Raw genomic sequence first — 25398 nt, 5'->3', positions numbered from 1 at the left:
TACTTCTAGTATTGAGCCATCGTTTTCTGAGTTTGATTTTTCAATCATCACAAAGCATTTCGCTTCTCTTGGGTTCTGTCAGAAAGCATCTCTCGGTGTTATTCTCAAATTGTTTGGCTTCACATGTATGGCTCTGTTTTTTCTGAACTGTTTTTTTTGTCAATTTTTCTGTACTGTTTTACAAATGTTTCTTTTTTGGAAGTGGAAGAAAAAAATGTATAAAATGAATGTTAAAATAACTGCCAAAATAGTAACAACATTGAAATAATATCACTCTACTACCTCAATTATTTGTTTATGTCCACTATATCAAACAAATAAGCATTTGTGTTATGCACATTCCTATCAGACGTTATAGATATAAACTCATCATCTAGCTTCTCTAAAACTAGCACCTCCAATCAGGCATCAGCTATTCACATTTAACAAAGAAAAAGGAAGTCAACATCGAAAGCACCTACAATAATATAGTTCCAAATTAAACAATCTTATATCATGACAAATGTTCTTTATTTAATAACATAAATGGCAAATAATACTCCAAAGAGTTCACGAAAAATGCAAGGACTTATTCTTACGTTACTCTTTTTGGAAACTCTTACGTCACCTTTCATTAGTGAGTGTTAAAATGCTACGGATCCATTGAATGATATTTATTCCGCGAGTTTAAACCATTTTTTTATTTTGATGATGTTTTTTTTCTCAATACAGGTTTTCACTTTAATAAATTCGTCATTTTCATACTATGTTTTCTTCCATTTTTTCAAATATATTATTCAACGCTTTTTATTAGTGTCCTCTCCAAGATAATCTCATTTTTGATATTTGTTAAAATTTAAAATCTAAGGTTTAAAATGTTTTTATATGTTAAGTCCTAAATTTAACTCTTAATGTTTTATATTTCTATTATAATCCTTATTATTGATCAAATTTAATAAAATTATATATTTATAAATAATAAAATATACATTAAAATGTATTACAGAAAATATTTGCATTACATCATAATAATAAAAATCTGAAAAGGCAAACTATATGATAATTTTTACATGTTAAAAATTAAAATGATATGTGAACAAGATAAACACAAGCATTTACTTTTTTTCCTTCTCGAACATCAACTTTACTTTATGTTTAAATTTTAACAAAATTATTTTTGTTTCATCTATTAAACTATTCTATTTTTACTGAATCGATCAGTCACAACCACTTATGCTATTTCAATTTGATCCGAACAATTTCAAAACAAAAAAATACACTACGGAAAAAATTATTCTCTTTCGACATATTTTTTTTACTACAACCTAAAATTAATCGTAAATTTATTTAAGAATAAAATATAAAACCACTAGTAAATAGATATTTTATTCCTTATAGTCAAAGTTTCAGTAGTGGTGTTGGGCTCATGCTGACCACTCTTTTTTTACTCTTAGCTTCTGATGATCATTGTTCTGGATCTTTCTGGTTCTCGAGTTCACGTGCCTAGTAGATAGATACTCATGCTATAATATACTGATTTATACTTTTTTTTATTTGTAACGCACTGGAAATTTTCAGCATTAGTTTGTAAAAGACTGTAATTAGTCGTCGTAAAAAAACTCTGAAACGTTTAAGAAATTGGAATTTAATACTTTCGCAGTATAAACAAAAAAAAAACTGAATTTAGGCCCGTAATTTAAGAGGTCTATATTGAAACGTCTGGTTTGTTACCGTAACAGACACGTGTGGCACGTTTGGAGCGGCAGCTCCAGGGGCATATGCCGAGTCTGAGATACTCACTTCTGCATGACCCTACTTAACCGGTGGTCAAACTTATAACTTAACCATGGTTAAGCTTTAACAGCCGTCGAGATCTTTCCACGTGTATCAATCTGGTAGCCACAATATTTTTCTCTCTCGCCGCTTCCCTTCCTTTTAGCCGCTTATAAAAACACACCGCAAGATCCTCTCTACATCCACGACTGATCCAAAACCATTCCTCAAAGCTCTCATACTAAACAACCAACAATGGCGTTTCCTAAAGTTTTCTTCGACATGACCGTCGACGGCAAGCCCGCGGGAAGGATCGTGATGGAGCTGTACACCGACAAGACTCCCAAGACTGCTGAGAATTTCAGAGCTCTCTGCACGGGTGAGAAGGGAGTCGGGAGCAAAGGCAAGCCTCTTCACTTCAAGGGGTCTTCCTTCCACCGCGTGATCCCTAACTTCATGTGTCAGGGAGGAGATTTCACGGCCGGGAACGGGACGGGAGGCGAGTCCATCTACGGGGAGAAGTTCGCCGACGAGAATTTCGAGAGGAAGCACACCGGTCCTGGGATCCTCTCCATGGCCAACGCTGGTCCCAACACCAACGGGTCGCAGTTCTTTATCTGCACTGTTAAGACCGATTGGCTTGATGGTAAGCATGTGGTGTTCGGGCAGGTGGTGGAAGGGTTAGACGTGGTGAAGGCGATCGAGAAGGTGGGGTCGGCTTCTGGAAAGCCGTCGAAGCCGGTGGTCGTGGCCGACTGTGGTCAGCTCTCTTAGATCACATGAGATCTAAAATTAGCGTCTTCGTTGCCCTCTAGTGAGTGGTGTTCGGTCCTCATCGTGTGTCTCTGCTTTTGCTTTTGTGTTCTTTTCATTTGGTGCAAGTCATAAAAGCTTGGTGTGTGTTCGTTCTCATGTCACCCTAATTAGTAGCTAGTACCATAAATAATGAATGAGCTTGTGTTTACCCTTTTCATTTTTGATTGCATTAACAAACGGAATCGAATCTGCCTCAGCACCCAAATAAAATAAAATAATACTAGTTCACTGAATCTTCATCTGTAATTTTTGTGTGATGCATTTTCCCTGTGAGTTCACCGGTCAGGTGCATTGAATTTCGTTGGACACTTTATTCTGGGACTAATAACACTGATTATAGTTATCAGGTCCTAGTTATCACTAATGAATACTGAATAGTGATAGCGCTTCAATAAAAATGACTAAACAGCTCTCTTAATATCATGTAACTAAGCAATTTTGGTCATGTGATACCACTAACTAAAGAAAGCAAAAAAAGTGAGAAAGCCAATCATGTCGGTTGAGTTTTTTTAGGTATACAAGAAACTAAAATCTTTATTAATCATAGAAGCTAAATGTGATGGGCCTTGCATAAGGCTGTCTGGCCCATCAACTTCGGCCACAAACTTATCTTCAAATCCAATTGCAGAAAACATAATAATTACTAGTGTGATTTTGAAGTTTCATATGAATTAGGCCTCGGCATCCGGATCTTCGGGTCGGATATTGTCGGGTCCGGGTTTTTCGGGTCCTACCAATTTAGATCCATATAGGTACTTATAACTTTTCGGGTCGGTTCCGGGTCGGTTCCGGGTCGGATCTTATCGGGTCCGGGTCGGTTCAGGTCTATAATTTAAATACCCGTAAAATACCCAAAATTTTCGGGTATATTTCGGATCCGGATCGGTTCGGGTATTTAGGACCCGAAATAGATCCGAATTACCCGAACTGGACCCGAAAACTCTAAAAATACCCAAAGAACCGCAAAAAAACCCAAAATTTATCCAAAATCAGACCCGAAAACCCAAAACATACCCGAATTTTACCCGAATACCCAAATTATATTTTCTAAAAATCTAAGATTTCACCAAAAACCTATAATTATACCCGAAAATCCAAACCCGAAACTTAAAAAAAAAATCCGAAATACCAAAAATATATCCAATCACCCAAATATACCTAGTATATACAATTATTTGTGGATACTTCGGGTACCCGAACGGATCTCGGGTAGGACCCGGACCCGAACCTGTATTTTCGGATCGGTTCCGGTTCGGGTCTTCGGGTCCGGGTAAAATGCCCATGCCTAATATGAATAAGAAAATGTAATAATACTCATCTGTGATTTATTATTAATTGATTAATTATATCAAAATTCAGAGAAGACTTATATGTTTTTTTTTTTTTTTTGTAAAAATGTAAAGATAATATTACTAGATTTTAACATTTTTGACAGAATACAGGAGATTACAAGAAGCAGATTAAACATAAACAAAAATTCTAAACAGAAACTCGATTCTAGACTTCACAGAGACTCGACACTACAGACTGAACCACTAACCGAAAGCTTGGCCAAGAAAAACACAAACCGCTTGCCGCAAAAGACGAAGCCACAGTTAATACGAGAGCTAGAACCCGATAATTTTGGTCTCCCCGATGATCTACTCTTGAAGATTGACTTCGCCAAGAACAACTCACGGCGGGTCTGCTAGGCACCCACACACACAACCAGACAGCAACAGCAGAGGCAAAGCACATCCACTTCGACTAGACCGAGCATTATTCGGAGAGAAAGACCTCAAAGGAACGCCACACACCAAGGACAAACACCAAGAAGTTAAGAGATAGCAAGCACCACCTGGAAAGAAGGACACGAGGCAGCCCTAGATCATGCCCCTGTAGCTAGCCGTCTCAGCACGCAACGCCACCAAAAAGGAAAGTCGTGGTTAACAAGACCAACAACTAACCTCCTTTCACGCGCCCACCACGGAGAACCCGCAGCAGACTTTCCTAGATCTTGACCTCAGCAACCGAAGAGGCCAAACGAGAGATAGACAGACAGATCTTAAGACACGCGCCGCCGAAGCCAAAGAACAAGCACATGAACACCGAACCTCCACCGTCTGATGAACCCCGACGACGATGCAGATCGAGAAAGCTATCTCACCCAAGCCGAGAAGGAGGAGCAGAGGAGACAGAGGAAGATAGAACCCTTCCAAAGGTCAGATCTGACACCAGATCGAAAGCCACAACCGCCATGTCCGACCAAAGAAACCCCTCAAGACGCCGATCTCCAAGCTTCTCTGAGATTCCGAGCTGAAACTCACCAGATCTGAACCGCGAAAGTGAGAGGCCTAGAGCTTCGAGAAAGGAAGCACAGAGAGAGGGACTGAAGAGAGGCAAGAGGAAGAAAGCAAAGCAAACAGGGGGGTGACCGGAGACGGAGAGGCGCACCGGCCACCCAAACGGCGGAACTAGGATTTTCTCTTTTTTTTTAGAGATGGAAGAGAGAGTTTAAGAGAGAGAGCCCGTTCTACAGCCTCTCTAGGCATATAGACTTTGCAAGACTTATATGTTTTCTAAAACTAGATGAACGTGATTTCATTAGTCTACTACTATGCACAAAACTAGAAAATCAATGTGACTAGGCCAAATCCATACGCGTGTGTGAACACATTCTCTTTTCAAATTTCACTCTTTTTTTTATTATTTTTAAATTTAATCTCGCTTATTGTTCTCGGCTGGTAAAGATGGTGTCGACACCTGATGAATGACATGTTTTCTCTACACACATTGAAGAATTCAACCACAATAAGATTTTCTTCCATCACTTCTGGATCAGACATATTCTTAGAGCACAAAATATCTTGGCGGACAAGCTTGCACGCGGTGCGAGGAATTCTCCTTCTGCTTTGCTTTATGTCGATTCAATCCCACCGGTTTTGCTTGTTAGACCGGTTGGAGTTTCTAGTTAGTATTAGTTGATGTTGTAAAAAAAAAAGAAAAAAAAATCTTGCTTATTGTTATGAAACTAAAAATGTAAAAATAATAAAATAAATTATTACACAGACATACATGCGTGAATACAACCATTTTGTCATGGAGTTGCCAGCAAAAAAAGAAAAACTATATTTTCTACACAAATAAGCAGTGTTTAATTAATTAAATAAATAAATGAGAGCACGAAGATGCCAGATAGGCAGTTTGGACTTTGGAGTAGTCCGCAGAACATTTGAAAAAAGAATCAGGAAAGGTAATTTTCGGACAAGGCGACGAATTTGAACCAATGAGCTGTCGTCGTGTCTATCTCGAGTAGAGAGGGAGGGGAGAAAAAGGCCATTTACAAAAAGTGTTTGGTCTTTCTCTTTCTCTATCTCCCATTTTTGAATTTTAGGTTGTGATTCTCGTTCCTCGTCTTTTTTTTCTCTTCCCTGCATCCTTTCCCTTCCTCTTCAAAGCAAATTCTTTATGCTGAAAACAATCCGATAACAACCAACGGGGACGGGAGCTTGGATCCGATTTGACTTTGTTTCCGTAGAAATTAGAAAAAGAGAGAGAGTTAGATCGATTACAAAAAAAAATGGTGTCGGACAATGAAAAGGGATTGGTATTAGCTGTGGCGTCGAGCGTATTCATAGGTTCGAGCTTCATTTTGAAGAAGAAAGGTCTCAAGCGTGCTGCTGCTAATGGCACCCGAGCTGGTTCGTCCCTGTCCTCCCTTTGTTATTATATTTTATATGCTGCTGAATTAGTAGATTTGATGTCCTAGGACTTTTGTCTAGGGTAAAAGCTTCTTTCTTTCTTTAAAAAACATAAAAAGCTTCTATTCAATTTTCGAACTACCCTTCTCCTCAATTTAAGGTTTTGCCGTCTTATCAAACCGATCTTGAAATCACCCCCTAATATACAGATCATATCGTCTACTTTTAGTACATCTGCCAACAGTTTGCGAATTGGTTCTACACCTTTCTACTATTATTTGATTGAGAATTGTATGCCTTTGCTTCTTGATGGTGATGCAGGGATTGGAGGTTATACCTATTTGTTAGAGCCACTTTGGTGGGTTGGCTTGGTCACAAGTGAGTCTTAACCCATTTGCTCTTCTTCGTTTTTCTCAATCATTCTTAGTTTTAACTAGATACACATTCTGAATGTTGGGGATTACAGTGACTTTTGGAGAAATTGCAAACTTTGTAGCTTACGTTTATGCTCCCGCTGTGCTAGTCACTCCTCTCGGTGCACTAAGTATAATCATCAGGTTTGTTATCCCTATGACTATTTCTTTCTGATGATCATAATCTGAAACGTATTTCACCTCTTGTCCTTACTAACCCCCTCTCATTTTCCCCTCGATTACTAGTGCTGTTTTGGCACACTTCCTGTTAAACGAGAAACTCAAGAAAATGGGAGTTTGGGGATGCGTTTGCTGCATCGTAGGCTCGGTTATGATCGTCATACACGCACCTCAGGAGCAGACTCCCAACTCTGTTCAAGCAATCTGGAAACTAGCTATGCAACCAGGTTGCGCGCGCTCTTTCTCTTACACACACATTGTGTGTTTACCTGGGGGAATATAACTTAGTTCCTTTTTTTTTATGAAACAGCTTTTCTAATTTACGTAGCCGCGTCAATGTCCATTGTCCTGGCTTTGATTCTTTACTGCGAACCTCTCTGCGGCCAAACGAACGTTCTTGTTTATATCGGAATTTGTTCATTGATGGGCTCTCTCACAGTAAGTTTTGATGATGAATCAAAGCATATTTGAGCTCTATTTTCTAGTTTTATCTTCGTCTAAAGTTGTGTTTCTGTTTAAGTAGGTTATGAGCATAAAGGCTGTGGGGATCGCAGTAAAGTTGACACTGGAGGGAATAAACCAGGTTTGGTATCCGGAGACTTGGTTCTTTGTCATGGTTGCAGCGATATGTGTCGTGACACAAATGATATACCTGAACAAGGTTAGAATGGAACTTGTACTTGTTGTATCTGTTTGGTGTAGTGTTGTGCACTTTTGGTTAATACTAGTATCTTTGTTTTTGTTTTGGCCAGGCGCTGGATACATTCAACGCAGCAATAGTTTCTCCAATCTATTATGTGATGTTCACAACCCTCACAATTGTTGCTAGTGCTATTATGTTCAAGGTAGGTAGATTGATAACATAAGTAAATATTTTAAGAGCAAAGATATACTGTTCTTACAATATGTGTTTGGAAGAAAAAAAAAGAAGGGTTAATAAATATGAGTTTATGTACAGGACTGGTATGGGCAAGACACAGAGAGCATAGCATCTGAGATATGTGGATTCATCACGGTGCTAACCGGAACAGTTATACTGCATGCCACTAGAGAAGAGGAACAAGCTTCTTTAAGAACAATGAGATGGCAGGAATCAGGGAAGAGCTTTAACGAAGAGCATCTCCTAAGTTTGTACCGTCCTACTGAGTATCAGGAAAGTAAAACCCCTCTTTGTTGAATTGAACGAGGAGGTTGGTGTCCGAATCAGAAGATGATCATCAGTCAAATGGCATATCCTCATCTTATCTCTCTAGTGGAGGAAGAATGTAACTTTTGTGTATACTTTATAGTTATGTAATAGAATTTTGAGATTTCTCTATACAATACTTGGAATTTTCAGAGAAAATTTCTCCATCCATATTCTATTTTTATATATAATTTTGTGACAAATAATATAACAAAAAAAATTTCATGCTACACAAAATTTACACTAATACGGTGGAAAATATCCAATGCATGAGAATGTGTTAACTAAACAAAGTTTATGTTAATACATTCCACATGTACATGATAATTGAGTTTAACTGATTTTAAACTAAATTAATGGAATCAATCCGTAATATTTATATGAAATTAATTCCGATTTACTAAATCCGATCTGACCCAACTCATGTACCCAACCCAATTGTAGATTTATGTCTCTTGTTTGGATCTCCAATTTTCGAAATTAAAGTTCAAATCAATTTCAAACAAAAAGAGAGATGAAATTGGGTGGAGGATCTAACATTAAGTGAAGGCAATGTGCTTTGTCACCCTCTTTCTTCGATTCAACGATTCCGATTTCCGGTGATTCTCTTCTTCGTTTACATCACTATAGTCTGTCTACTCAAGAGTTCGAAGTCGATTTTCACTCTGTCTCTAGAGGCGCCTCTTTCCCTTTCTCTCAATCTCTCACATTTGTATCTCCCATATCGATTTATGTTATGAACCCTAAAGTTTTCAATTGGGACAAAATGAAGAACACAAGTTGGGTTAAGAAAAATTAAGAAATCGATTTTTAATAACTTGGGCCGGATTTAGTTAAACTGGGGTTAAGTTTAATAAATTACGAATTGATTCTATTAACTTTGTTAAAATCATTTAAACCAAATTACTTCGTACATATGACATGTATTAACATAAACTTCGTCTCGTATAGTTTCCACCATATTAGAGTAAATTTAGTGTAATTAAGAAATTTTTTCTAATAATATATAAAATATATATAGATATACTGAATATTATTATTTTTACATATTTTGAATGAGATAAACATAATTATAGTGATGAAACTGGAAATTTCTATTTAAATTTAACAATATTAAAAAAAGAAGTAATTTCTTCACCTTGCAGGAAAAGGAAAACAATTGCAAATATCCTAAATTAAATATGTTTTATTTGCCTTGCTCCATATCTGATAAATTAACAACCGTCGGATCAAAAAAATAAAACTCCACATAAAAAGATCCGTGATTCTGAGGGTTTCTTACGAAAACAAAGACAACCTTTCATTCAACATTCACACAAAGCGAAAAAAAAAAGAAGAAGAGAAACATGGCGGCTGCTGTATCATCCGTTTGGGCAAAGCCCGGTGCTTGGGCTCTCGAAGCCGAAGAGCAAGACGCCGAGCTCCAGCAACAACAACAATCATCCCTCGCCTCTAATCAAACCGTCCCCTCCTCCGATTTCCCCTCCTTAGCCGCCGCCGCCACCACCAAAACTAAGAAGAAGAAGGGCCAAACCTTATCCCTCGCCGAATTCTCCACCTACAAGGCGGCGGCGGCGGCCCCTCAGACGGAGCGCCTCACTCAGGCCGAGCTCGTCTCCCTCCCCACCGGCCCCCGTGAGCGCTCCGCCGAGGAGCTCGACAGATCTAAGCTCGGAGGCGGTTTCCGAAGCTACGGACCTAGGGAAGACTCCTCCTCCAGGTGGGGCTCCTCTAGGGCTTCCGAGGACGGTGAGAGGAGAGGCGGCGGTGGATTCGGCAGAGACAGGGAGTCCAGCAGGGATATGGGCCCTTCGCGGGCGGATGAGACTGATGATTGGGCCGCCGGGAAGAAGGCCTTTGGTGGGCGAGGCCCAAGCGATGGGTTCGAGAGGAGAGAGCGAGGCCCAGGAGGGGGGTTCTTCGATTCTCAGTCCAAGGCTGATGAAGTCGATAGCTGGGTCTCCTCTAAGCCGAGATTCGTTGCTTCTAGCAGCAGCAACGTCACTGGTGGCGATAGATTCGAGAAGCGAGGGAGTTTCGAATCCTTGTCTAGAAACCGCGATTCTCAATTCGGCGGCGGATCTGATTCGGACACGTGGGGAGGAGGAGAGAGGAGGGCGGAGCACCGCCGGCTCCGGGCGGTGGCGGTAGCTCGCGGCCGAGGTTGGTGTTACAGCCACGGACGCTTCCCGTGGCTGCTCCCGTTGTTGTGGATGTGAAGCCGGAGAGCCCTGTGGCTGTCGTTGTAGAGAGGCCTGTCATTGTGGAGAGACCTAAAGGTGCGAATCCTTTTGGGAACGCGAGGCCTAGGGAGGAGGTTTTGGCTGAGAAGGGACAAGACTGGAAAGAGATTGATGAGAAGCTCGAAGCTGTTAAGTTGAAGGAAGTTGCTGCTGCTGCTGTCGAGAAGAATGATGAGAGGTCTCCGGGGAAGATGGGGTTTGGTCTTGGTAATGGTAATGGTCGTAAGGACGATCGTACTGACGGAAGTTGGAGGAAAAGGTCTCTTCTTTGACTACATTATAACCTTTTGGTTTATTCATATTTTAGTTTGCTTTACTTGCTTGTTTGTGGTTATGGATTCGTATGTGTTATAATTGATAGTGGCACTTGATAATCTAGCGTTATGAATCACGGCATTGTTGTTGTACTAGGTGTGTCATTTATGCATTCATAGTGCAAAGCACATTGATTTTGATAACTCCAAATGATCCTCTTTTTTGGCTTAAAAATTGAATCCTTCTTTCTGCTTTTTTTTTTTTTTTTAATATGGCATCCCTTCCTTGAGCTGTCTTTGGTTTTCTGCATGATGGGTACTCGGAAATTTATAACTTATCAGCGCATTCTTACACTGGATTGTTTTGTCTTTTTTGAACATTGAAGCTCTGAGCAATCTGAGGAAGCAGCTGTAGAAGAAGCTGCCAAGGAAGAACCTGCCGAGGAAGAGGCTGGCAAGAAAGAGGCGGAGGAAGAAAACTAAATGGTCATTTTGGGATGGATCTGAGGATGAAAGTTCGAGTCCATGAGAGTTTTTAGCTTCTGAGAATTTGTGTTGTTTTAAGTTGTTTGTTTAACTCTATAGAAAATTTTTGGTAGGGACTCCTTATAATTTATGTCTTTGTTTTGCATACAGTCTTTTTCTATGAATTTGCACAATTTGTTATTCGTATTATTGTTATTTTTTCAATTTGAGCGCCGCTTTTTGGACGAGGGGTAAGTTGTATTTCTTTGTTGTTGAACGTTGATCCACCGTTTTGGAGAGATGTGTTGAATCATATCGCCCACAGCAGTAGAGATGGTCTAGCAGGTACGAGCACAAAGCTGTAGGATCATATTTGAACTGAATTTGTTTGAATCCCAATCCAAAATGAAAACTCAATCTTTAAATTTGACAAGCAGATATCTCAAATGGGTTCATGTGTTTATTTGAAGTATTTAGTTAAACCAATCCACCTCAGAATGTTTGGTAAACTATGCTCTTAATCTTTATTTTCAATAATTCGATCCCCTCAAACTATATACAAGTGCTAATTTATTCCGAAGCTGTGCTTCTTTTGTTTTGTTTCCATAAACAGCCTGTATGCGTGGTGGTGGTGTTTGAGATATCATCAGAACACATGGTTGGCCATGTGTATGATTGTTTTCTCTACGGATCCTATCTGTTATTATATCCAATTGTTTAAATTCGTAAGGAAAACTCTCTCACAATGAATACAAGCTGAACATGTGTCTTGTATATGCATAATAACGAATAGACAAATAATAAAGAATCACGTTTTATTGGTGCCTTTCACGTCTAGGAGAGAGCCAGCTCATAGAAAGTGACCCCAAATAAAAACTGAAATGAAAACAGCGAACACACACAAATGGACCTACCAAACATCAATTACAGCCCAACCACTCTTTGAATATAGAGATATTCATATCTCAACTAATCAATCGTTTCACATAAATTCACAGTACTTAATTATTCAAAAAAAAATATGTAGAAGAAAATTACATTATAGTAAGTAGTAACTGTAAGTTTTTGTTTTTGATAAAGAGTAACGGTAAGTTTACATAACGCAACTTTATATTTTTTGGAGATCTATAAACGGTGCTTTTGTGATAAAAGTACCGTCAGTCCGCCACTATATGAAAAGATAAAACGAATATTTAGCAACTTTTACGTACCAATAATAATCGAAAAACAGAACAAAAGCATAACAATAACACAAAAAAAAAAAAAATTATAACAACTTCTGTTTTGTTTACTTGCATAACTTATAAAGGCATCGTAACCACTACTCATCACAAGAGACAGAGAGAGAGAGCAAAGCCTCATCATTCCTCACCATCACCAATGGGGACTCACCTTTCGAAACAGCTCGAGCGTCGTAAAGCCATCTCCACCGAGAAAAAAGCCCTCGCCGATCTCCAGCAATCCTGCGGCTGCGAGTTTCCCGGCTGCGACTACACCCCCTCCGATCGCAAAGCCTGGATGGCCGGCGTGGGACCCGACAAGCTCCACATCAACAAGATCGTCTGGCCAGGGACTCACGACTCCGCCACCAACAAGATCGGGATCCGCTTCGTGTCCCGTCCCTTCGCGCAGTGCCAGTCTCTCTCCATCTACAACCAGCTAGTCGCCGGCACTCGAGTCCTCGACATCCGCGTCCAGGAAGACCGCCGTGTGTGCCACGGAATCCTCAAAACCTACAGCGTCGACGTCGTTTTAGCCGACCTCAAACGGTTTCTCTCGGAGACGGAGTCGGAGATCGTCATCCTCGAGATCAGAACGGAGTTCGGACACGAGGATCCCCCGGAGTTCGATAAGTACCTCGTGGAGCAGCTCGGCGACCACCTGATCCACCAGGACGATGGCGTGTTCGGCAAGACAGTCGCCGAGCTGCTTCCCAAGAGGGTGATATGCGTTTGGAAACCGAGGAAATCACCTCAACCAAAGCGCGGCGATCCGCTGTGGAGCGCGGGGTACTTGAAAGACAACTGGATCGATACCGATCTTCCTTCGACGAAATTCGAGAGCAATTTGAAGCATTTGAGCCAGCAGCAGCCGGCTGCTTCGAGGAAGTTTTTCTACAGGGTGGAGAACACTGTCACTCCGCAGCCTGATAACCCGATATTGTGTGTTAAACCGGTCACTAACCGGATTCATTGTTATGCCAAGGTGTTTATTATTGAGTGTGTGAAGAGAGGATGTGCTGACAAACTGCAGATCTTCTCCACGGATTTTATTGATAAGGATTTTGTTGATGCCTGTGTTGGCCTCACTTTTGCGAGGGCTGAGGGGAAGGCTTGAGGTTTATATGAGTGGAATTCGAGTAGAGACATTGTTTGTATATTTGTTTTATAGAAAAAGAATCAGAACACATGGCTGTGTTAGGGCCTAGTTCCTTGTGTATTAATCAAGTCGTTTATTTGTATGGAAACATGTCAGTGTGTGTGTGTGTATTTGAGGCTGTATATTCATCATATTCAATTATTCATTACTGAATACAGTTATGTACATTTTGGAGATTCTAGTAAAAAATTGTGTTTCTTTCTCTTTGTGTAAGTAGAGTAATAGAAACCTCTCAGTCTCAGAAGCTGGTGATTCACAAAATAGAAATGCAGCGAAACTGATCATTCTGACTGAAGTCAGAGAACCACCAAAATCAATATCAGAAACGAATGACCGGAGATCACTGAAGGCGACAATTTATGCAGCGAGCAAATGAGATTCAGCTGAAGACATGACAGAATGACACATGTCTTGAAGAAACAATGTGGGTTGGGAGAGAGAGGACTAACACGGTTACAGGGAGCATCACAGCGCTTGCAAAAATTACAAGTCTTGAAGAATCAATGTGAGGAGAAGGTGCATACTATTGAATCCGAGTTTGGTTAGATCGATTGAAAGGAAATTAAACTCGATTATAAGTTCTTCAAAGACTTGTATTGATCATTATATAAGATTAAGGAAAAAAAGAAGGTCGGAGCTTCATTGAAAGTATCTTTAAGTGGTCGGAAAACCCTAAATCTTGCCGTCAGTATTTTAGTATTTTAGTGTCGGTTTGCGCCCTTTCCTTGTCCATTTTCTCCTCCTTTATAGCTGCGACTCGTTCCCTAGAGTTCGTTTGCCCTGAAGGCCCATGCCCAAGAATACGTTTAATAGGCTTCTGAGTGGAACGAGAGTCCTGCGAGCCGAGGGCGAACGAACGAGCCGACAAGCGACCTTGCTAAGCCGTCTGAACGACGTCTCCAACCGAGCGCTTCGCTAGATTGACTGGTTTCACTATTAGATGGGCCTTCTGGAGAGATATGAAATTCCTCTCCAACTCATACTTAAGAATTGTAGTTGGGAGACTTCTCAATGATTGGAGACTGCTTGTCGAGGGTAACAGAAGATCCACCATGAGTGCTTGCGTCATTCGCCCTGAGAAAATTCATTAGTTTATTATTATCTGTTAAAACCAAGAGCCATGTCAGTGGCAAGCAATGCACATCTTGATCTTTACGATTCAACAAATATGCTCGAAAGTCAAAAAACCAATTAATCTCGTCTTATCTAGGGGACCATCTCATTTTTTTTTGCCTTTAAACTGTTCGCTTAACCCTACGTCTGCAAAGACAAAATAAAGCATGGGACGCGGGGCCAACTTTCCACCTTATAATGGGCCGAATCTCAAGCACGATGGAGCTTATGGGCTATTTCACAAGAAAATGGAGGATTAGGGGTGGAACCCTACACTCCTGAAAAGGCAAAAGCAAACCCACTTGCCGCCAAATAGCTCTTCTGCTTCTAGCTAATCAAATGAATTACACAAGAGCATTATTAATAGACAGAAAACATGACAGAATAGTGATATCCGATACCATTTGGCCCACTCTAAAACGTTTTTTAGTTTGTTTAATCCTACTGGATTTTTAAAAATAATTGCAGAAGATATAATTTGTCAGGTTTCAGGCATAGAGCCCAGTAAACACACACCACAACAAATCTAGGGAAAAATAAAATAAATATAAAGAACAACAAAACCCATACCAAGGGACTTCCCAGTCTTTCTCAGCTCTCTCTCTCTCTCTCTTCCACAACAACAAAGATCTTCACTTTTTCACTAGATCCTACCAAGAGTAGTGAGACTAGAAAGACTAATGGATCTTACTTCTCTTCGCGGCTCTTCTTCTCTGACACTGAGCTTCATAGTTCTGCTCTTGGCTTCCACAGGTAAAACCAGTTCTTCATTCTCTCACTCACACACTGTGTCAACTCAGTTTAAAGTTTCTTCTTTTCTTTCTCTCTGTCTCATTTGTTTTTCTTTATCATTTACTCTTTAGGTTCTTATAGTTCAACCTTCACATTTGCTAACCGGTGCGGCTTCACCGTCTGGCCCGGAATCCTAGCCAATGCGGGCTCTCCTACTCTCTCCACCACCGGTTTTGAGCTCCCTAAGGGCACCTCTCGCTCTCTCCAAGCCCCAACCGGTTGGTCCGGTCGTTTCTGGGCTCGAACCGGTTGCAGCTTCGACGGTTCCGGCTCCGGTACCTGCAAAACCGGTGACTGCGGCTCAAACCAAGTCGAATGCGTCGGACTCGGCGCCGCGCCGCCTGTAACTCTCGCCGAGTTCACTCTAGGCACCGGCGGCGACGACTTTTACGACGTCAGCCTCGTCGACGGTTACAACCTTCCGATGATCGTTGAAGTCGCCGGCGGATCTGGGCAGTGTGCTTCCACGGGCTGCACTTCCGACCTTAACCTTCAGTGCCCCGCTGAGCTCCGCTCCGGCGACGGTGACGCGTGCAAAAGCGCGTGCGAAGCATTCCGGAGTCCTGAGTACTGTTGCAGCGGCGCGTACGCTACGCCTTCCACTTGTAGGCCTTCAGTTTACTCGGAGATGTTCAAAGCGGCGTGTCCCCGTTCCTACAGCTACGCTTACGACGACGCTACGAGCACTTTCACTTGCGCCGGTGGTGATTATACGGTGACGTTTTGCCCCTCTTCCCCTAGGTATGTGCCCTCGATTTTCTCACATTTATAATTATTATTCTCTGTTTTCCACAATTTGTGGGTTTTGTTTTTTGAAAAAATTGAAACTTTTGTCTGTTTAACGAGGTTTCGTAATAATTAAACTTAGGATATACTTTAATGAATGATTTTGGGTGCATGTTTTTCCTTTTATTAATGCAAAAGCTGAAGTTTGTTTCTCTTCTTTTCATAAACCACCGTTTGTAAAGGCAGAAAGATTCTCTCTGTTTGTTAATAACGATGAATTTTCGCGAGAAAGTTTATAGCAAATGTTGCAGAAAATTCCAAAACCTGTCTGAAAATGCAAGTTGCAATATCTGAAAATTACAGTTGTATTGATTAGTGTTGGTTTTTTTCGTTTCATTGTAAGCAGTCAGAAATCAACAAGCTACCCCACACCGGTACAAGACTCGTCGGCGACCTCACAAGGTTCGGACCCCGTGCCCGGTTCAGATACAGGTTTCTCGGGCCAGGGTCAACAACAGTCTCAAGGTCAGGGTCAACAACAGGCTCAGGGTACTGGGTCGCAGGTTGGTACAGGAGAGACGATGTTACAAGACGGATCATGGATGGCTGGTTTGGCTATGGGAGACTCGAGCAGATTAACCGGTGCTTCACTAGCAATGCTACTCGCCGGATTTACCTTTGTGTTCCCTTTTATTTTCTCGTAGCATCATCGTCTCTGACTTTCCCTTGCATTTGCCTTTGTTTAATGTTAGACTGTGTTGTTGATAATCAGTTTTTTTTTCTCAAGTAGGACTGCAACAATTTGGGGTTTAGGTTGTTCTTGTACTGGAGCTTTGTGTGTGCGTGTTCTTGCTTCATCTGTCTTCGAAGACTGTTTGTTTCATGTTCGACATTGTGAGATATGTTTTTGCAACTTAATCATCTCAACTGGGTTAGTTTCAGATCTAAAGCACCATAAATTAAGTAACTAACCGTTAATTGAAATTGACATTTATTGTGTTGGTCTACTTAAATCTTAGAGAATTAATAGGTCTATGATAATGTTGCCAGAGCCAAGCTGGACCTCACAGTTCATTGCAGCGTGATTTGAATAATGCCATTTATCTTTTTTATTTACTTTTTGACGATGCTACTGATTTGATGTCTCCTTATGTCAGAAATTTATATAATACTTATTAAAGTTTTCCCACGCCACAAAGCCACAGTAGCGTCTCATTTCATGTCCTTTATTGACCCGTTTTCACTTATTGTCTCCACCACCAACAGTACATTTAGTTGTATTAATTTATAATGTTGAATTGTTGATTGAAAGTTTGCAAAAAAAAACCTATTCTATCTCTTATTGATGACGCTAGACTTGAAGTATATCTATCGACCATTTAAGATTCGCAGTGCATCTTAACGCATAAACACACGTTAGATTCGGAGCCTGACATGTTTGGTCTGAGGGTCTCGAGACAGTGAGAAAGATGAATTCACCGTTTTACCCTCGTACATGATGCTGACTCGATACTCTCCTAAAAATCCCAAGAAGCTGAAGGTTCCATGGTCGTCCGTCTTTGCCTTAACTTCACCGGTAGTCCATTCTAGAAGCTTCTGATCCACCACGTCTCCGGCAGGAAGGTTATGGAACTTATCGTCAGTAAGGCACATTTGGTAACAGCCGTTTGGATGAAGTGCGGTCCATAGAATTATACCGTTCACTGATGGGTGCGAAAATCCTTCACGTAACACTTGCTCCAAATAAATCGCCTGCAAACAATTTTAGTTTATTTGTTGTGTTATTATGAAAAAAAAATCTTGTAATTTATCACCAAAAATGCTGATGAGTTGTTCATTCCACTACTATAACCATGGTTCATATGATATGAAAAGTATATAATTTGTTGACAAAAAAAAAAGTATACAATTTATTACCAAAATGCAAATGACTCGTTCAATCAACTATATTAAGTTATTAAATTTTTGTTAGCTAGATAACCACTTTGCATCCAAAATCGCGTTAAATAAACACGATAACAATTAACAAGACTCAATATTTCAAAATGATACTTAATTATGCACTAAACCGAGTTAAACCGGAAGGCCGAGTCGGAGAATGTTTTACCTGCGTGCGGTGGTCGAGAGTGGAGCTGATATCAATCTCGGTGAGCCATACCGGAAGCTCAAGCGTAGCGAGTTTGTCAAGGTTAGCTCTCATCAGCGCAACGTTAGGCCTCGTGAAGTGACCCTCTAGCCCAACACCGTCCATCCTCATACCGCCTCCGTCGTACCTTTCTAGCTCCCTGACCCTCGTGATATACTCGTCGACCGTTGACCTCTCATCGCTGCAAGTCTCCACCACGTTGAAATCATTCAGGAACAGAGTCGCAAGCGAGTCAAGCTCACGCGCCGCCGCGAATAACTCGTACGAAGCGTTCTTCCCCAACCGGCTTTCGTAGAAGTCGAAGTGAAGCATCTCGTTGCTCACGTCCCAGTGCACGAACTCTCCTCTGTAACGAGTCATAAGGCTCCTTATACGCTGGTTAACCGCTGACCGGAGATCTTCCCCGGTTAGATTGCGGACCCAGTCGGGAGTGTACTTGGGGTCTTCCCAGAAGATGTTGTGGCCACGAGCGATGATTTTATTAGCCCTGACGAAACTTATCATCTGATCAGCGAATGTGTAGTTGAGTTTGCCTTGATGGGGCTCCGTCGCGTACCATTTAAGCTCGTTCTCAAATACAGTCGCGTCGAATCTCTTCACGAACCATTCCTACGAGATAAACCAATTAATAATGTAACGTTGAATGAATTGTTATGGAAGTAGCTGATGCAATAATGTAACGTCGCATTTGCATGAATTGTTATGGAAGTGGCTTACTTGGTAAGGGATGTTTCCAAGGATTGTTTTGGAGATAGCTGAACCAATGGGGAAGTCTTTAGCGATCTGCTCTACGTTCACCACTGCTCCTTCAACGCTCTCTCCGCTTTCTCCGGCCACGTGAATTGTCACTGCTCGTTTTCTCGCCTGAAAATAAGTTTTCACATAAAGAATGTCTAAATATTTTCAGTTATTTTATATTGTAGAAAGTCTTGTTTTGTACTTTACAGTGTTCATGAAGTAATCTTGGTTGTTCTTCCATTGCTCCTGCGTGAAGGGCTGAAGCGATGCACTCGCCACTTCTAATTGGGTTTTACCATCGTCGTTTGATGTCTACATTATTAGGAATCTTTTTAACATTTAAGTTGGATCATATAACAAAATCTTTTTCTCATTAATATATATGGAATATACCTCAAAGAAGAGGATGGATAGTTGGGAAGGAGAGTCAAGAAGGAAGCCGCCTTTGAGGAAAGACCAGCAACCTTGTTTTGCAGATACAGAACCTACGCAGTTTAATGTGGCGTTTTCTGATCTCAACTTTGCTCTTACACGAGCTGTTGATGCAGAACCAGCCTCAATCTTCACCCAAACTGTATTTTTTTTTCAGTAGTCTCAAACCAATCAGATGATGGTTACATTGAGTTATTTTTTATGTCAGAAGGGAAATGATACTTAACTGGAGAAGCAATAGATGGTGTTTTGCGTGAGATTGTGCAATATGTAAGCTGGTGTGTAGCTAGCACCGACGCCTCTGAGAGTGTCTCCGCCTGACACAGAAGCTTCTTTCTCATTCAGCATCCCTCCATTGTAAAGTGGTTTCTCTGGCTCCGCTCTACACTGCTCAATTCGGTTGTGTTTTTTTTCTTTCAGAAATCAGTATTTACATAATTCTACATATGAACGATTAATTTACAATATTAAATAAATGTAACAATCCAAAGCTTAAAACCTCTGTATAGGCAGTCGAATCGTAGAAAGGTCCAGCTGCACATGAAGATCAATTAAACATCGATCAAGCTAAAAAGTCTTGTATATAATATGGTGTAGGATCATATGTACCATTTGACGAAGAAGCAAGTACGAAGGCGGTGAGGAGCGAATAAATGGCGGAGAAAATGAAAGCAATGATGGAAGAATGTTTCATGATTCAGAGCAAGAACACACAAAAAATCCTGAGATTTGAAAGGGAAAAGGAGAGAGAGAGATGAGGGGGATCGATGAAACCAAGTGCGTGTCCTGATATGAGTGGATGAAGGTGGTTACACCATTCCCTAATTGGGAAGAGTTTGATTCAGAGAGGGAACACAATATGACAGAGCACACAGTTACCTATTTATTGAGTTCACGTGACGATGTTGTTATACGCGAAGTGGGTGGGTTCTGTGTCAAAGTGCTTCATGTGAACTCGTGCTTTTATACATTTGATTGTTCAGCTACTTTAGTACTTTCTTTCCCCCACGGGAGTATGCTTTCACTACAAGTTATTAACCCATTTCGTACCTTTTGTTTTGTGTGTGTGTATATAAAAAACTTACGCCTGCAAAATTGAAGTGCACGCTCTTGTAGTCCAGTCCCCGGGGACCATTTTGCTCTCGCATGCGACGCTTTGGGCTCTAATGGGCTCAGTTTCATTAAGCCCAATGGTCTCAAATACGTCTTTTAATTATTTTTCTTTTAAGCCCGTTTCGAACACTCAGTTGGGGTCTGAAATTATTTACTTTTGGTCAAAGGATCTATACATTATTATTATTTTTTTAATTTTTTTGGTCGAGGATCTATATATTATTTAATGTTTTCTTCCTGTATTTTCCTTTAGCAATAATGTTGTAAAGACTAAAGAGACACTAAAAATATTTAAATGCGACTAGAGATAACACTTATGTAATAAAAAGTCATTTTCATTACATTACTTTTTGGACGGTCTAAAACGTAATTATCTTTAAAAAAATTTTAAAAGAATTTCTGGTGGCGATCATCTTCGCTTCGCCGCTTGGGCGGTGGCCGTAGTTACTAATTAACTGCGATTAACCGCACATGATAATTGGACTCTCGTCGTCTTCTGCTACTACTGTCACCTTCTCCACTTTTTATCTCATCCTCGCCAGCCAGAGAGGCTGAGCTTTTTCTTCTCTCTCTCTCTATCTCCGACACCATGGCTGCTGACGACGGCGACCCCACCAAATTCCCCGCGATCTCCTCCTCCTCCCCTCTTCTCTCTAAACCCTCCACGTCAGCTCTCGATTCCCCGCGTCGAAGTAGCGATCCCGAATCCGACCCGACACAGTTCCTCCAGATCTCTTACAACTTCGGTCCTAGACCTTTCAAAGACGTCGCTTTCCTCCTCCTCTTCGACCTCTTCGTCTTCTCCACCTTCGGCTTCGGCGTCTTCTCGGTCTTCCATAGGAATACTGATTACGGCGACTCCTCTTCCTTCTCCTACGATCTCGCCTCCAGCTCCTGCGTCAAAGCTTCCACCTTTACGAGTTTTTCGAATAGTTATTGGTCTTCTGATCCGGTCTTTGAGAAGGATTTGATCTGGACCCTTGTTGTAACGCTAATCTTAAGCGCGCCGTTTTGTTTCCTTGTTCTCCTTTTGCTCAAACACTACACTAAGCAGATAGTTTACGCTTGTTTGCCTCTCTTCGTCCTGTTCCCGATCTTCTTCAACGTCTATTGGTTCGTCGCTTGTACTCTTAGCTCCTCTTGTAGCGACGCACTCCCTCTAGCTTACAGAGTCCTCGTCCTAGTATTCGTTTTCTTGGTCATCGGGGTCATCGTCTGGATCATTATAGCTAACTGGCATAGAATCGAGCTGACGATTCAAATCATCGGTGTTGCGTCGGATGCACTGTCCAAAAACTTGAAGCTTTTCGTTGTGTTGCCGTTGTTGATCCTCGGGTTGGTTGTGTACTACGCGCCGATTGTGGTGTTCTTGGTGTTTGCTAGGTTTAACGGCGAGTTTGTGCCGAGGGAGGTGGATGGTGAGTATGTTTGTGAGTGGAAGGAAGATTCTTGGGTTCCTGCTTATTACGCGCTTGCTATTATAACTATGATTTGGTCTCTTGCTGTTACGGTGGAGATGCAAGTGTATGTTATAAGCGGAGCTATTGCTCAGTGGTATTTCTCCAAGGAAGACTCTATGCCTAAGAAATGCATACGTAGCTCTTTGAGGTGATTGTGATTGTGATTGTGATTCCCCCCTACAATGTCTTTGATTCCTTTAGTTTCTCTGCAAGTGTTTGACATCTCTGTTTCTCTTTCAGGAACGCGTTTGGTCAGTCCTTTGGTACGATATGTCTCTCGGGGATCCTCGTAGGGGTTGTTCGTGTTGTCCGAGCCATTGTGGACAACGCGAGAGAAGAGAACCCACAAGGGATAGTGAACTTTGTTCTTCGTTGCTGTGCAAACGCCTTGCTTGGAGCTTTTGACTATCTCAACAAATTCACAATCAACTTTGCTGCGATAACAGGCGAGTCTTATTGCACCTCTGCCAAAATGACTTACGAGCTGTTAAGACGGAACCTGCTCTCAGCTGTTTTTGTGGAAACAGTTTCCACTCGGATCCTAACCGGAATTGTCTTTGTCCTCTCAGCTGCTTATGCGGTCGCGGTGAGTATAAGACAACTTGTGCATCTTCTCACTAACCAAACTTTTGAGTTACTAATTTTGGTGTGTTATGTTGTGAAAAAACAGACATGGGCTGTTCTGAGAGGAGTGAGCAGCTTGGGTGTGGATTCGTACTTGGTGGCTTTTCTGGCGTGGCTCTTGCTGACTGTGGTCTTGGCTTTCTTTGTACATGTTCTTGATAATGTGATAGACACGATCTATGTATGCTACGCGATTGATCGAGACAAGGGAGATGTGTGTAAGCAGGAAGTTCACGAGGTGTATGTTCACTTGCCTATCAGCAGAAGCACAAGATCTGCGCTCATCCCAAATGCTCTTAATGCATAGGAGAAGATGATCCCAATGTCTCTGCTTGTTTTTGTTTTGTTTTTTACATTTGTTTTTCACCATTGTAAATTCCTGAGTAGAGTGGATCTGGTGAATTATCGTTTGTATTCCTGGGGATTATATTGACGTTATGGGGTAATTTTGAATAAAAGATGAGTTGTAGGAATAAACTGTAAGATGGTCTCTGTTTTTTCTATGTTTTTCTATCTATTTCGAAGAAAAGACTGACAAAACTTTATAGCGCGGATATTATTTTGACAAAACTTCCTAATAATTATTCAGATTATATTATTTGATTTTTAAGTTTATGGTTTATATTTTGTGTTATATATATATATACACGTATGTGTGTGGATATAATATACTTTTTTTGTTTTTTTTTTGTCATCTATATAATATATTCTCTTTACATTCATGTACATGTTTTGATACATTGGTTTCTTCGAGTATCGGTTTTTTGAATTTTGAAATAAAATTCGTTCGAATATTATAAATTTCTAATTCTTCCGAGTACAGATAGGTTCTTAAAAACCTAGAATCTATAAATAATCTATATGTTTATGTTTAAAAATGTCAACAAACAACTTATAAAAGGCAAAAACTTATAAAAGACAACCATCTTCCTAACTTCTTCCCTAATTGTATTTACTATAATAATTCGACGTCATTTATTTTACGTGTTAACTATAATAATTTATAAGTTTAAATAAAAAAAATTTATTCGTGACAAAAATCCAAACCAGTTTGTAACAAATAGTTTTTTTTTATATATTTAGACTTGGACATCCAAGTATTTATTCGAATATGAACCTGTTTTTTGGATATTGAGGTTTTTGGTTTTAAAATTAAACAGATATTATAAATTTTCGGATGGGGTTCGAGTCAGATCTTTCTAGATCCGGGTAGTTCCATAAGAACCTAAAAATATTTAAATAATTTATGTGTTTAAATTATCATTAAACAATTTTTTTAAAAAGTACAAATCAAAATTGATACGGATGCGAGGGTCAAGTTATAATTAGTCTTTAAATTCTGAATTGTGTAGTCTAGAATGTATTAGGGAAAGGAGGATTATTTATAATGTTTAGATACCAACCATTAGGTATAATATTATTTCGTTTATACGTATCTTTAGACTGGTGATTGATAGGCATATTCTATATCAAGTTAACGTACCAAATGGGTGTTTGATAATGACCGTTGGAACTGTGGACGGCCTTTTTAATTTCTACAATTATTTTTTAAAGTAATCATGTTTTATTTTTAAAACTGAATCCAAAGCCAAAACGTTATAAAAAGAAATATGTTAATTTTAGAAAACACTTTCTGTAGAGTTTTTATTTAGTGTTTTGGAAAATTTTCTACTACAAAATAATTTAAAGTTGGTACATAATGAACTTAGAGATTTAAGATTTGAGGAAACCACGCGTTAGTGGTCCAGTGGTGGTTGAACAATCTCGCTCCCTTCCCTTCCTTCGGGAGGTCTCGGGTTCGAGGGCCAACTCTGGTGGATGTTGCTCTTGAGGGACCTTTGGGCCTAATACGGACACTTCCAACTGCGTGTGGCCACTGGGCTTATTACATGAGGATACCCAGCTCCCGTGGATGCCTTCGGCGGGCTCCGGCGGGCCCTTAGTGGCTCAGATTTACCCGGACGGTCTTTAGGTGCTAGTCGGATCCCCTCGGAGCATTCGGATACCATGGTCATCAAAAAAAAAAAAAAAAAAAAAAAATATTGAAAATAACTAATTCACTTTTAAATTCTAACAGTTTGATTGTCTAAATCTATATGGTCCAGAAGATTGAGTGTGGGTTTGATCGAATCCATGAAAATTTTGTTAGAATATTCTGCATAAGCTTTTTTTTTTTTTTGAAAAAAGGGCTTATTCTGCATAAGCTGATTGTACGTTGATCTTATTAGATAAACATATTTTATCAATGTATATTAATGCATCTGTTTTTCATATAATATATTACTTTAGCAGTTTAGCTAATATTGTAAACGTGTATTAATAGGTAAGATGTATAAATATTTGTATCATGTGCTATGTACCATATAAAATAAAAACGTTTGGGCCAGACTTGCATGTTTTTGGATGTACACCATTCAAGCTTCGTTATCGACTCATAATGGCAGTTTAGACTTGAGTAAAAGTCAAATCTAGTCTGTTACTATGTCTATGAAAATATGATTAATCGGTTTATTATTCAAACCAAACTTCAGTTAAGAGATTGTAAGAATGTTGACTACGATGAAAGATGGACAAATATGAATTGATTTGATTATGGTGTGTTGCAGGTTATGGTTGTGAACTGAAGATAAGCTGATCTGAACTTGTAGTCAGTATCAGCAGCGACAGGTTTTTGTTTAAGCTGATGTACATGTATATATTTATTGAAGCAATCCAATAAGTTGAGTCACGTTTGTGTAAGGTCGGTCTATCGGTTCTGTAGAATTTTATAATCGATTAAATCAGTTATTTATAATTAGTTAATTGAGGTACGGTTCGGGTAAGGTCGGTTTGAATTAAGCATAATGGTTGATATAATAAATATCTTGTATGATATGCGTGTAAAGA

General features: G+C 40.2%; 7 protein-coding genes across 8 annotated transcripts; 6 read left to right on the top strand and 1 right to left on the bottom strand.

The window, feature by feature from the left end:
* Positions 1-1568: 1568 nt before the first annotated feature.
* Positions 1569-2725, top strand: LOC106357692 (peptidyl-prolyl cis-trans isomerase CYP18-3). Its single transcript, XM_013797376.3, has one exon. It carries the CDS (start codon positions 2008-2010, stop codon positions 2524-2526), a length of 519 nt encoding a protein of 172 aa, XP_013652830.1. The 5' UTR covers positions 1569-2007; the 3' UTR covers positions 2527-2725.
* A 3037-nt stretch (positions 2726-5762) lies between these two features.
* On the top strand, positions 5763-8186 carry LOC106357691 (probable magnesium transporter NIPA7). Its single transcript, XM_013797375.3, has 8 exons — positions 5763-6248; positions 6570-6626; positions 6715-6805; positions 6908-7068; positions 7152-7279; positions 7365-7502; positions 7594-7686; positions 7800-8186. The coding sequence occupies exons 1-8, from the start codon at positions 6128-6130 to the stop codon at positions 8016-8018; spliced, it is 1008 nt and encodes a 335-aa protein (XP_013652829.1). The 5' UTR covers positions 5763-6127; the 3' UTR covers positions 8019-8186.
* Positions 8187-9292: 1106 nt separating this feature from the next.
* Positions 9293-11237, top strand: LOC106357690 (eukaryotic translation initiation factor 4B3). The gene is given in 3 exon segments (XM_013797374.3): positions 9293-10127; positions 10130-10529; positions 10911-11237. Coding segments are annotated over 3 exon segments (1251 nt in total). The 5' UTR covers positions 9293-9373; the 3' UTR covers positions 11008-11237.
* A 1069-nt stretch (positions 11238-12306) lies between these two features.
* Positions 12307-13570, top strand: LOC125583414 (PI-PLC X-box domain-containing protein DDB_G0293730-like). Its single transcript, XM_048750318.1, has 2 exons — positions 12307-13369; positions 13446-13570. The coding sequence occupies exon 1, from the start codon at positions 12370-12372 to the stop codon at positions 13324-13326; it is 957 nt and encodes a 318-aa protein (XP_048606275.1). The 5' UTR covers positions 12307-12369; the 3' UTR covers positions 13327-13369; positions 13446-13570.
* Positions 13571-14950: 1380 nt separating this feature from the next.
* Positions 14951-16920, top strand: LOC106357688 (thaumatin-like protein 1). The gene is made up of 3 exons (XM_013797372.2): positions 14951-15234; positions 15345-16014; positions 16406-16920. The coding sequence occupies exons 1-3, from the start codon at positions 15162-15164 to the stop codon at positions 16701-16703; spliced, it is 1041 nt and encodes a 346-aa protein (XP_013652826.1). The 5' UTR covers positions 14951-15161; the 3' UTR covers positions 16704-16920.
* Positions 16921-17204: 284 nt separating this feature from the next.
* LOC125583412 (endo-1,4-beta-xylanase 4-like) lies at positions 17205-20374 on the bottom strand. 2 transcript variants are annotated; one of them, XM_048750315.1, is made up of 8 exons: positions 19925-20374; positions 19815-19849; positions 19543-19702; positions 19277-19455; positions 19091-19195; positions 18863-19009; positions 18107-18754; positions 17205-17751 (listed from the first exon to the last, which is right to left on the bottom strand). In XM_048750315.1, the coding sequence occupies exons 1-8, from the start codon at positions 20007-20009 to the stop codon at positions 17416-17418; spliced, it is 1695 nt and encodes a 564-aa protein (XP_048606272.1). In that variant the 5' UTR covers positions 20010-20374; the 3' UTR covers positions 17205-17415. The 2 variants fall into 2 exon arrangements, with proteins under 2 accessions (XP_048606272.1, XP_048606273.1); XM_048750316.1 differs by lacking the exons at positions 19543-19702; positions 19815-19849; positions 19925-20374 and having other exon boundaries at positions 19086-19195.
* Positions 20375-20778: 404 nt separating this feature from the next.
* LOC106389908 (CTL-like protein DDB_G0288717) lies at positions 20779-22989 on the top strand. The gene is made up of 3 exons (XM_048750317.1): positions 20779-22036; positions 22129-22474; positions 22559-22989. Exons 1-3 carry the CDS (start codon positions 21018-21020, stop codon positions 22817-22819), a joined length of 1626 nt encoding a protein of 541 aa, XP_048606274.1. The 5' UTR covers positions 20779-21017; the 3' UTR covers positions 22820-22989.
* Positions 22990-25398: the final 2409 nt, after the last annotated feature.

Source organism: Brassica napus, chromosome C3, assembly GCF_020379485.1.
Source record: "Brassica napus cultivar Da-Ae chromosome C3, Da-Ae, whole genome shotgun sequence".
NCBI classification, from domain to species: Eukaryota; Viridiplantae; Streptophyta; class Magnoliopsida; order Brassicales; family Brassicaceae; genus Brassica; species Brassica napus.
This window is presented reverse-complemented; position numbering and strand designations above follow the sequence as displayed.